Source organism: Elaeis guineensis, chromosome 8 (genome assembly GCF_000442705.2).
Source record: "Elaeis guineensis isolate ETL-2024a chromosome 8, EG11, whole genome shotgun sequence".
Taxonomy (NCBI): Eukaryota; Viridiplantae; Streptophyta; class Magnoliopsida; order Arecales; family Arecaceae; genus Elaeis; species Elaeis guineensis.
The window spans coordinates 1,131,042-1,143,671 of NC_026000.2; the positions used below are offsets into that span (position 1 = coordinate 1,131,042).

Sequence of the window (12,630 nt, forward strand, 5' to 3'; positions counted from 1 at the left end):
TTGATGATTTCTCTAGGATATTGTGTCATTGTGGATATAGGGTGTTGACCTTGTACCTTCGGACTTCACTGGCTGTTGAAAAGTTCAATCTCAACATTGTTGGTCATTAATTTCATGATCAGGGTCCAATGGAAATTCAGAATTACTATGTTTAACTTGATTATGGATTGTTTTAAGTTTTATGAGCCTATATGAGGTTATGGTGGCTCTTGAAGGTCTTTGATGCTTCACAAATTTGGAGGGTGCACAAGTACAAATATGAAGGGTCGTTCACTAACTACTGTGTGCTATCTGAATGGAGATTGCTCATATTTGTGGCAGACTCCATGAACGCAAGGAAGGACTTATGACAACATTGGAGACTCACTTATAACATGCCATCTGATCAATTTTTTGTGCTCTGACATGATGTTTCAAGGGATGCACATCTTATCCAGATAAAGTTCTTCATTTCTAAGGGATGCACATCTCATCTGCATTGCAAAACACATGACATCACCCAATTTTTCGTGTGTTACAACAGAAGCTCCGCCAGGTTTTTGCTGAGAATGAACTTCCTTCAAGGGCTGTCAAGGAGAATCTCTCAAAACAATTGGGTATTTCATCAGAGAAGGTGAGCATGTATTTCTCTGTGATTGCTTATTCATGTAGAAAGTGATGTAAATATGTATTATTTTATAGCAAATGTTTTGTGGGAATTTAATATGCCAATGCAAAAAGGAATTCATCTGAGAAAAAATCATTTCTTTTATTGATTTTACTAGTGTAAACCAAGTTATGAAAGATCCATATTTCTGCTGAAATTTTCGATAATAACATTACTTCTTTTTTGTTTTTAAACACTATATAATTATATTTCTACTCAGTATCCTTGATCTTATCAAGTAAATTATATTAAACTAGCATGGCATATAAATCTTCCCTCTCCATACCTTCCTTTGAGGAATAACCTACCTACCCATTTGCATACCTATTGGCAAAACTGGAGGAACCTGACCTTCTTAAAGAAGAAAGCGAGTTACTGAGGTGGGCTTCCACCGGTGCCCAAGCAATAATATTGCACAAAAAATTTTCTATAATCCATTTAACATTGCATAGACTGGCACTGATGCTTGTGTTGAAGCTATAGTGGAAGCTATGCTACATGGGTAACTATGCTGTGGTCCCTCGTGCATATGCTAGGTGGTGCAATGTCACACATGGAGATACCATCAAAATCAAGCTTTTTAGAAGTCCCAAAGCATGAGGCCATCCTTTAGTTTCCTAATGAATTTCCATGCCAGATTGCAAATAATGCCCAGTTCCTAGTCACAAAGTTGTAGACCACTGCCTCAAGACAATGCAATATCAAATTCTTCGTCAACACACAATCAACATATATCGCATTAACCCTATGCCCCGCCCCCCCCTCCTCCCCAAACAGCACCCCTTTTTTGACCAAGAAGGAAAAAATGACCACCATGTTGCATGCACAAAGGCATACATGGAGGGATTTGACAGGGATGAGAGATAGGAAGCTCTGGCTGGAACCCATCTCGGTTATCATATCATCCAACTGCGAGGCTGTGGGATGAGCTTGTAAAAGACTCCACCTGTTGTGCAAGTGTCTCAAAGGGTGCTATCCTACTACAACTGCTACATGTTAGGGTTCATTGCAAAGGTTTGCGGTTAGAGTCGAACATGCAGTCGTGCAACTAGATAACCTCAAAAGATAACATACAGTCCTGCGACTACACAACCCCAAATGATACCTTTAATTCTGGTTGCTAGCATTGTGATTAATTGTAATGGAAAGGTCATCAGCCGCAGCTACTGTGAAGCAAAAGATATAGATGGATATAGATTTTGCTGGAAGAGGTTTTTAAGGGCTTCACCAGTGTCAGCAGTTCAACTTTTTTCCTCTGTTAAAGCAATCAGATCTAATTAAGTTTAACCTACAGTTTTATCTTAATCAAGCTTCTTTAATCATCATCTTACCCCATTTTCTTATCTGCTATTCACAGGTCAGCAAGTGGTTTAAAAATGCACGATATGCTGCTCTTAAAACGAGAAAGGTCACTTATCACCATTCTAATTTTTTTTTCTTTTCTCTGTTATCTATCATTGACAATATTAGAGTGCTTTCTGAAAGGTTATTTATTATCCTTTTTTAACTTACTGTGGTTTCTCTTTCATATGCAAAATTAATATGCTATGTTCCCCTCAAGTCTTTGATCTTTTCAAGCCTTCTTAGTTACAGGTCTGTTATAGAAATGATCCAAAGGCATGCATCATAACTTCCTGGTTCAGCCTCTTTATGCATGGATTTGAAAGATTTTCAAGCCAACTTTACATAATTTTTGGTCAGAATTAAATCATATAAATTATTGAATGCTTCCATGCATAACTTGATTCTTCTCAATTGAATATGTTAGAGGTTGTTATTTGTATATTATCCAAAATCATCATTCTGTTAAACATGCTTTCCTCTATAAATCCCATATTGATGGGTCTTACGTAGATTTGAAAACTAAGAAATGACACCTCTGAAGTTATGCAAGTCTTGACTCCAGTCTAAGCAATGATCTAACGCTGAATACCAGCCCTTCTTAATTACTGCATGAATCACTTTATTGGTTTAGTGTGCACAAAAGATGGAATTAGCAAGCATGATGATTTTAATGGCATTGGATTTGGAACTTCTTTCTTCATGATACACCACCTAAATTATACCTTACTCTTGTCAGCAACCTACTCATTTACCTACAGACATTCTTCCCTACCTGTATACTGCTATAAACCTTCCACTTTTGCTTAGCGTAGTGATTTATGCTACATCTAACCTCTTTCCGTTTATCAACAATTTCGGCAATCAACAAAACAATATCTTCTCATGTTACATTGTTGTAACTGAGACATGGATTCGTCGACCTTGTTGCTTTATGGTTAACAGTTCTGCTATTAAGTTATCTCCTTCCACATCATATTCAACTATTTGCTCCATATCCCATTTTCCTTGCTCATGTGATAACGTTGCGGAATACACTCCGTGTGTTAAGGAAGATTTTCCAAGCATGTAAGCAAACACACCCAATCCTAGAGCTCACCAAGGATATCTGCAACTCAAAAGTGTCTTTTTCCTCCTCTCTCAAGCAACCTTTTCTTGGACTGACATAGGTCTATGGAGATAGACTAGTTGAAACTACTTACTGAAGGCATACCCGAGGCTGCCATAAAGTTCTCATTGTTTGGTGGTAGAATTCCTCAAGCAGAAAGTATTCTTACTCTGCTATTACACTGATTTTGTAGCAGTTGATGCTATGTGTGTGGATCAAGGCACTAACGGGCTTACATCCTCTTTTTCGTTATGGCCTTTATAATATGTGGTTATCTTGTTAGGAAGGACTAAATTAGCATCTTTGCCTGCTGTCAGTCAAAAGAAGCTGTGAGTTAAAACTATCAGAAATAATTTGAAATGCAAACTCTGCTCTTTGGATTTCATGCTTTCCATACCGTGGACTTTTTTACTTCTAATAGTATTGTCAAGAATTAGGCCATTAACTTTATAAGTACTATTTTATCATTCAATCATATTGGGGACATATGCTTTATGAAAGCCTTTCAGAATACATGGAATATGTGTGTAAGATATTTAGACGTAGTCAAAGTACATGATGTAGATATTAGATTCACTTTGGTTGGATATTCGGGTATAGACCAAGTAGATTGATGCACATTCTAGATTCAGTTTGGTTTGTGTTACCAAATTATATCTCATGTTCCTTCTGTATCAGTTATAAGAGATTTAAAATCATTTTCCAATCTTGATAACAGGCAGGAATCACCAAACCACATCACGTTAATAGTGTCACCAAAAGAACAAGAATAAATGCTGGAAAGTCACGAAGCTTTGATGAAGTTGCATCAGTTGACGATTCTATTTTGCTACCCTTGTCATCCATCATTCATGTACGTGGAAATTTTAGAAATATTCTCCAGAGAAAGACACAAAGATCAATGAACATCCCTTCAAGAATGCAGCATAAAAGAGCTGCCAATACACGGTCCACTAATGAATTTCAGGTAATACATCAGATATTGTGGTCTTATCGGATGCACATTTTCTTCTTTAGTTTGTTTTGACTTAGATGTGTTTCATCTTTCAAGGATCCAATGTGATCAATGCCCTTGATCTGGTGTTATTTGCAGACTTTCAGAACCAGTCTTACTGCGAATCAAGGCCCCTCCATATCTGTCAATGGAAATTTGTTGGAGCTAATTTTACCACACAGTCAGGTATAACAGTTTTTAACATTATGCATGAATTCCACCTTTTTAGGTTTGTTCCACCTCTGTGGGCTATGTCAACTTAATAATCCTTCATATAGGCGAGAACATCAGTTACCAACAGCATGAACCTCAAGAAACAAGTATGTGGTCGAAGAAGTAAGTTTACCTTGGAGAGAGCATTCAGAACCAGGAGAGGAACTGTATTTCAGCAACATGAGATGACCGAGAACCAGCAGCTTTACTTGGCTGAGATTGAAAGACTGTGTGGTCTTGAAGAAAGGCTTCAGAACTTGAAGAAGGCACTGCTATCATGCAAAGATAATGAGAGTGAATCAGTCAAAACTCATTTGACTGAACAAAGTGTGATCTATGTTCCTGTTGCTGAGGTTAAGGTAAGGGAATGACATCTGAAAATCATCTCATAAATGTTAAGTTGTTGTACTATCTTAAAAATTACTAGTAATAGTTATCATTACTCAGAATCTATATTGTTATGGCAAGCAGCTGTTGAGCCAACAACAAACGATAAAATTGTACAACAAACTTTTCTTTATTTATTATCATAACACTCCATTTTTGCCATTAGTTATGCTTTGTACTCTCTCCCATGCATGTCAAATGTATGATTCCTTTATGTTTGTGCTAGACCAGATTAATGTGATGGGAAACAAATGTAATAATAAGACCATCATGTTGGATTGCTGATCATACTGGACGTGGTATAGTGTCATAAAAAAAACGCATATCTGCTGGGTCAATATGATGTGTTCTGCTACGCTGGAGATTGAACCTTTTATTTGAATCAAAGAGAGTTTATTAAACAGTCAAAACTTGGAAGAGTACAGCCATCAGCTAAAATTTTATAGCACATAAAGTCAAACCCCCCAGAGAGGGGGAGAGACCAGACGTACATCTCATCAGCCATGATATGAGATCAAACCTTCCAATATATTCGAGTGTGTTGGTCAACTGCTGAATAAATTCAAATTACTTGGTTTAATTCATACAGTTGTATCAAGATAGAATATGTTCTCCAGTGAGAACCACCAGCTTGTCTTGAAGCCATATTGCAAGTTATATACTGGTAAGTTAGCTTAAGAAGTTATTGATAATTTAGTTACTTGTGCTGGGCTCATTAAATTACGTTTCAAAGAAGAGGAAACGAAATCTAAGTGGTTTTTGTATGGGAACATAAAAAACAGAGGTTTTTTATATTAGTGGCTGCTCAAGTGAAGAAATTGATGCAATTATTGAAAGCTTCTGATACTCTGGTGGCACCAGAACAGGTCAACTGAAAAGGTTACATGAGTGGAGATTGGTACATGAACAAACTTGATGATTTTTGTACGGGTAATATAAATTGGTCAGTTATTCTTGTTTGGTTATGATACAAACAACTTTCTGCTCTCTAATTTTACACCGAAGCTCCTATAAACTTGCACGATTATGTCAAATACCTTTGTATAAAGTTTGCAAATAACAACGTATAATTAAAACATTTTTGAAGTGCCATGATAATCAGAATAAATAGAAATTTGGACTTGTGCCAGAAGGGAATGCAGTTGGTAAGCAAGCGATAATTAACATAATCACATTCTTTTGTTCTCAATAACAAGTTGGTGCATTCCAGACTATTTAAAAGTTAAAAAGTCATCTTGTCCCTTTTCTTCAATAACTTGTGCATGCACTCCGATCTGCCCACATGTGCTAATATATGTTTGATTAATCAATACGATGGAATCAAGAATTCACACCACACTTCTCACTCTCACAGCTTGAAGAGGAATGTACTGTCTTAACTTCATGACTGCCATAAAGAAATCAAAACTCAAGTCCTGAACGAATTATCAGCACAACTTTAATCGAGTATTCTGTTAATAGGTGAGAAATACAGCCAATAAGCCATTGTACACAAACTTGTATCTTAGTCTAGGTCGCTATCAGTGACTTGACTCATGTTCACATGGACCCCTAATGTCACAGGCTATGCAAAGGTTATTATGCAATGAGAACATCGTCAATCCTGACAGTATAGTTTCAGTTAGGCATTGTATTGAAGTAGCTAGTCAATGCAACATGTTACACCCAGATGTTGATATGGAGTCTCTACTCTAGCAACTGAGAATGGAATGCTACCATTTTATGTTCATCCTTATAGCCATGACAATTCAAGGAACAGGAAACCGGAGTCTTGTTTTTCCTTCATTTAACCAATCAATCGTCTAAGTCTCCTATTTTATTCCTCTAGATCTTAGAAATCTAATATCAAATAGACATCACATGCTATTATAATTTACCAAAAATATTCATGAGCGGAATTAAAAATAATAATAATAATAATAATGCCATAAAAAATGCATCTCATGTGAAAAACATGGATTTGTTACACAACTTCCGACAGATTCCATGCGTTCTTGAACTTCTATCAGTAGGGGCTCCCATATGCTCTTTAACATAGATATATACATGCGTGCATGTACACTTACATAGAAAAAGAAAGCCTTTATTATATGAAAAATGCTAAAGATCATCTCCCAGTCACTGCTTAGATCGCCAATCTTGTGCAGCAATCATTGATTGGTAGAACAATATCACGCCTCTAACACCAACCATCTCTTATGTACCGCACTAATCTCCGACCGCGACATAGAACCAGTGATCTTGGCTTTGACAGGACGGGCAATCCTAAACATTTTTTTTTATCCATTATAATTTTCTTATTGCTGCTCTTTTAAGCAATGTCCATCTTTTATTGTTCTTGATGCCATTTTTCTTAGATATTGTTATTTGGTGATTGCTGAACTTTACGTCATTTATTTCAAAAGGGTGTTCAGCTTTTCAAGTCATATTAATATTTCTTTCTATACCTTATTCTGAATTTTGTAAACAACTTTTATTATATGTTACAACTTACCAGTAGGTCATGGATGAACAGTGGAGAAGGGGAGAAGGGCACATATGCATGCAGGAGCATATATATTGAATTCTTCCTTTCTAAATCAAGACCGTTTCAAAGTTGACTTCATGGTTCCAGAAAAATCCCACCGTATCTTATGGGAATGACCGACAATCAATACTAGGTGATTATCTTCAACATTTTAGGTCTGATTCCAAGAAAAAACTTGTTAACAAGGTTGCCCTGATTGGTTACTCGCTAAAATTGACCTTGTTGAGATCCACCTTTTTCTTTTTCATGGCTTTTAGTAATCAAATTATGGCTTTTCAATATCACGCTCGGACAAAGATGAGCACTCTACATCTACCACAGAACGAACGACCTAACTGATGAAATCGAAGGAGGAGCAAATCTGGGTTTGACCCATCTCTCATACATAACGCAGATTCTACCGTGGAGGGCACAGCGAGAACCGAGAAGACGTACATGGGCGCACTCGTCGTCACAAGATGCAATAGATCTGCAGCCTTTTCCCAAGCGAATTGATGGAAAACGTAACTAATTTATTCGCACTTTTTAAGTGGCAATTGAAGCGTTGCCTGGTAACAGATAGAAAGCGTACAAATCTCCTATTTCCCAGCCAACCACTGTGATGATAAGTTGATAACAATAATTTGGTTCGGAGAAAATGATCAGATTGAGTTTTCACCTCTAGAACCACCATCGAATTCATGCTTGGCATTTAAAATGCATTCCGATCGGCACATCTGACTCACCCTCTTTTAATAATAATTTTAACCATCAGCTTTTCCACACCTATTTATGCTCGGCGTAGTCACGCCCTCTCGATGATTAAAAAAACATGGAGATGACAATATGACATCGGGTACTTAAATAAGTGCCACCAGCCCATCTCAAGGTTAAACTCTTCCAACCTCCAAGCCATAAGCAAGTATGCACTAATTTTCAGAGGCTAGACCCCAGAATAAAGACCTAACAGCAAGTAAAGAAAAGGTTTTAAGAATAATAAGGCAAATTTTATTGGATTTATTTCTCTTCTCCACATTCTCTTCAAAAGCCCAAACCTCCCATTTTGGTGCCTCTCAAGCTACTCTCTATTCCATCCACCACAGCCGCTTAACCAGATGTATTCCTCCATAGACTCATGAATCGGCCAGGCTCTCTTCCTCTATAGCTTGCTGGAGAAGGGAAGAACTCCTAACAAACCGGCCCTGAAAAGAACAATGGGGGACCCAACAACAAGAATTCTTCATTGGAATCATTCGTCAAGTAACCAAAAAAAAAATCAATAAATAAGAGAGGTGGAAGAAAACAGAAGGGAGGAATCTTACACTTGCCTTCATCCGGGGGCGTTGGTCGGCGTTCAACTTCCGGACCTGGTAGCGGATCTTCTTGGAGAAGAGTCGGGTCCTCCGCTTCTCCTTGTACCTCAGCATACTAGCCTCCCTCACCCCACCACCGCAGCTACCCTCTAGAAACAGATCCATGTCTGCTAGTTTCGCCTGCCAAAATTATCAATTCGACACTCCGGAATCAGGATACAGCCCAACATACAACACAATTCTAAGCCAATAATAACGCTACCTAAAGATCTTATGCATCAAGAGTTTTTCTTCTATACATTTCTACTTCAAAATTACTACTTTTATAAAATTAATCCGAACTCTTTTAACGCGTCAATTAAAAAAAAAAAAAAAAAAAATCCATCGGTCTCCGGATAGATCGATCAAACTCCAGTTGTCTGACGGTTGGGATGATCTAGCTAGTGAAATATCAGGTGATTTCTGATATCAAATTGTCGACCAAGAAGGGAGTTTTGATACATACAAGAGCTTCAGCAGAGGAATGCGGCGAGTCGGGGCTATCAGCGAACACGGACCCATGGCCAGACCATGCCCTGAGGACCTCCTCATGGTTCAATTTCAGGCCCAAAACAGACTTGTTGAAGTTCCCCGGTTTGGCGGCGGCGGCGGCGGTCGGCGGGCCTTCCACTTCCTCCTTCTCTACCTTCGTCGTCGTCTTCTTCTTCTTCTCCGATGATGGCGTCGAGGTCTTAAATTTGGGGACAATCTGTTGCATGGGAACCGTCGGAGACCTCCACCAGTCCCCCTCGTCGAAATGCCTCAACGCCCGGGGCATGTTTCTTCGGAACTGAAATCCAAGCCCGAGCTCGAACTTGCCGCCCAAGCCGAACCCCATCAGCCTCCCAAGGTAGGGATCGATGAGGGAGTCGTTATTGCTGCAGGCATCCTTGCCGTCGGTATTGGTGGTGGTGTTCATGCTGAGGTTGCCCATGATGCTATCGATGCCCTCTTGGACCTCCTCATCGAGGATGGATTCTGCATCAAAATCCTCCTCAAAGGGGAAAGGGGAGATAGCGATAGCCTCTCGGAGTTCATTGCTCGCCGGGCTCGTGCACTCCTTGTCGATGGAACTCTCCAGCTTAGGCTCGATTCGGAAGGAGGGTTGTTCAGGGGATGTCTCACGGATGAGGAATGCGGCGTCGCTGAGGACGGGCAAGGGAGGGAGGAGCTCAGAGGAGGTGTCGGGGAAAGAGTCAAATGGCTTGGTTTGCTTGGATGGCTTCCTGATGCTCTTGGTGGAGAAGATGTTGGGGTAGATGGTGGAGAGGAGGGCGGCGGCCTCATTATAGATCTGGTTAGGCCTTTTTCGAGGGGTTCGAGCCTTCTTGATGGAGATGGTGCGGGAGGAGTTGCTCGACTCCGAGAGGGTGGAGGAAGGGGAGGAGGTGTGGGAGGACCGGGCTGACGACGAGGAGGATTTCACGATGTCGAGGTCGAACCCGTAGGCTCGGCTACCGCCGCTGCTGAGCAACGAAGACATTATTGCCTCGAAGAAGCTTTAGAATAGTGATGTACGGTCTATGGGGCTTTGAATCCCATAATTTGGATGGGGATGGGATTGGGATTGCGATTGGGCATCACAACAGGTCATCCTAAAACCCTAAACCCAGATTGAAGAGATCAAGTGCAGATCCAAAAGGGAATGAAGAAATGGAATCAGAATTTTTTAGACTTTGCTAAAACCCTAAACCCCACCTCGCAGGAAATATATATCGAATTCAGAAGTCGCCAGAACCCTAAACCCAGCACCAAATCAAGTAGGCAAAAGAGTTAACAAAATAATATGAAAAGGGGCCCAGGGAAACGTTCCAAATCCAGGTTTTATAAGAGAATTTTTTTAAAAAAAAAAAAATTAGGAATGATTCCCAGAACAGAGAGAGAGAGATGGGGATTAGAAAAACCGCGATTGGATCCCGGTGCTCTCGAAGCCCACAAACGCCGGCCCAATTCGCTCCAAGAAGCAAAACTTACACCTGAAAGCAGGAGAATGAAAGGAACCGATGATCAGAAAGGGAACTCTCCAATCCCAAAATCATCACCGAAGACTCCCGGTCTCAAAGCCGAAAGACAGGGCAAGCGCTTCTTCGGAAACAAGCTAGAATTCCAAAGAAAAGAGCACGGAACCAAGTGGGAAAATTTCACTCGGAAGCTCATAATCGAATCGGGAATTCCATGGGCAACGGGCACAAGTCCCTGCCAAAACTGAAATAGAAAGAAAGGTAGGGGGGAATAGAGAGAGAGAGAGGCGGAAGAGGGTCAGCAGTCTCGGGAGGGAAGGAGAAAGTTGTGGGAACGGCGCAGAGCGGGGGGTGCGAGGAGGGTTAAGGAGATGAGTGCGTGTCGAGGGTTTCGAGAAGACGGAGCAGAGGCGTTTTGGCGAGAAAAGGGAGGACGCGACAAGGCTCGCTTTCATCTCCACTCAAAACAGACAAGACCCGCTTTCGTCAGCTGGGCAATCTGGGACCGCTGCAGGCCCCTCTCCTTCTCTCTCTCTCTGGTACTGTCCTGGTGAGGTGCTTAGCAGATTATTTCATGCAGTGTGACCCATATGCCCATGCCAAATGCAAATGAATGTTTGATGGTTCAAGTTAGAGCCGGCGGAACATAATCCCGTGCACTAATCTGATCTATTTCTATGTATTATAAATAAATTTAAATTTAAATTAAATAAATTTAGATTATAAATAATTTAATTTATTTAATTTATTTCATATTTAGATTGAATTTAAATTTTTAATCTATTTAATTTATTTAATTCTTCTAATATGTAAATTAAATTGAACCAGATAACTTATTTAATTCATTTAAGATCTGTTTAATTTATTTAAAATTTACTTAATATATATTTGATCTATTTAATTCGATCTGTTTAATTTATTTATCTCATTTAGTTAGTTTAATTTAATTTAATTTATTTAATAAATAAGATAAATAATTGAATCAAATTATCTATTTAATAAATAGATCAGATTCAGGTCTGAATTTTCGATCTGTTTAGTAAATAAATTGAATTTACGTTGTCGATTTTCTGATCCGACCCATATTCAATCTGATCCAACCTAATTATTACTCCTGTTTTAACTATCATGCCCTTTAAAAAAAAAAAACTTCTCTCCAAATTTACAAAAAAAATCTTGATAATTTTAATATATCAAAAAAAAATTGTTTGTCACAAAATATATCAACCAGAAAATATGATTGAACATTAGATATTTATAATATATAAAAGTTTGATTAAAAAGAAAAGGAGAAAAATATTGGATTCCAATGGTTTTTTTTTTTTTTTTTTTGGTGAAGAAAGTGCTCAAGGACACGAAAATATTGAAATCATTGATCAACAGAAAGGAGACATCAGGGGACCTATGCTACCACAATAAAAAGAATCAATAATAAAAAAACTTATTAATTAAAGGTATGGTCACACTTCCTTTTTTGGAATGGATGCGCGGGTACTTTGGTCTTTTTAAACAGCCAAATGAACGCAGCAGCGCCGCGTGGGCGCAGTTCTCCGAAAATCCGAGGGCAATTCTCTTGGGATTATTTGGGCCATCACCCACACCATCCTCCGCTATTAGCATATCTGATGACATGGCACTCTCTCGTTGGGCCGAGCGGATTTTAAGGCCACGTGTCTGCCTTTCACGTGAATCAAGGTGAGGTTGTGCGTATACCTGCCTTCGGATCTCGCTAGGAGATGCCGCTGATTGGGCAATTTGGCCGTGTTCTGATCGTTGGTTTATGGTCGTTTTGGGCCGTACGTTGTGGCCCTTGGCTTTTTCACCTCGCGATGGTTGGTTTGGGGGAGCCGCAACGGTGGCCCTTGAGGATTGGTAACCATTAGAATATCTAGGATGTTTTTGTTCAGTAGATGGGATATTTCGCTAAATATCTATAAAAGTTACCTAACGTGTCTCACATCTGTGGGTAGGTATATTGAAGCGTTGCGGATTGCTCTACGACACAGCAGGCAAATTATTGTGGAGAACTTTGAGTAGCATCTAGTAAATATATAACTCTATAATTGAGGACCTGATAAGATATAACTTTCTTTTAGTTATTTCTTAATGCTATCGAAGTTAG

The 12,630-nt window shown here is 39.3% G+C and overlaps 2 protein-coding genes across 3 annotated transcripts; one reads left to right on the top strand and one right to left on the bottom strand.

Annotated features, from left to right (window-relative positions):
* Window positions 1-529: 529 nt before the first annotated feature.
* On the top strand, window positions 530-4,854 carry LOC105050862 (uncharacterized; the record flags this gene model as incomplete). Its single annotated transcript, XM_073262240.1, is given in 5 exon segments — window positions 530-613; window positions 2,004-2,054; window positions 3,814-4,062; window positions 4,189-4,275; window positions 4,368-4,854. Coding segments are annotated over 5 exon segments (777 nt in total), but the record flags the coding sequence as incomplete, so codon positions are not given.
* Window positions 4,855-8,180: 3,326 nt separating this feature from the next.
* Window positions 8,181-10,945, bottom strand: LOC105050861 (protein CHLOROPLAST IMPORT APPARATUS 2). Of its 2 annotated transcripts, none has more exons than XM_010931057.4 (3): window positions 9,014-10,945; window positions 8,524-8,688; window positions 8,181-8,397 (listed from the first exon to the last, which is right to left on the bottom strand). In XM_010931057.4, the coding sequence occupies exons 1-3, from the start codon at window positions 10,028-10,030 to the stop codon at window positions 8,329-8,331; spliced, it is 1,251 nt and encodes a 416-aa protein (XP_010929359.3). In that variant the 5' UTR covers window positions 10,031-10,945; the 3' UTR covers window positions 8,181-8,328. The 2 variants fall into 2 exon arrangements, with proteins under 2 accessions (XP_010929359.3, XP_073117970.1); XM_073261869.1 differs by having other exon boundaries at window positions 8,518-8,688; window positions 9,014-10,941.
* Window positions 10,946-12,630: the final 1,685 nt, after the last annotated feature.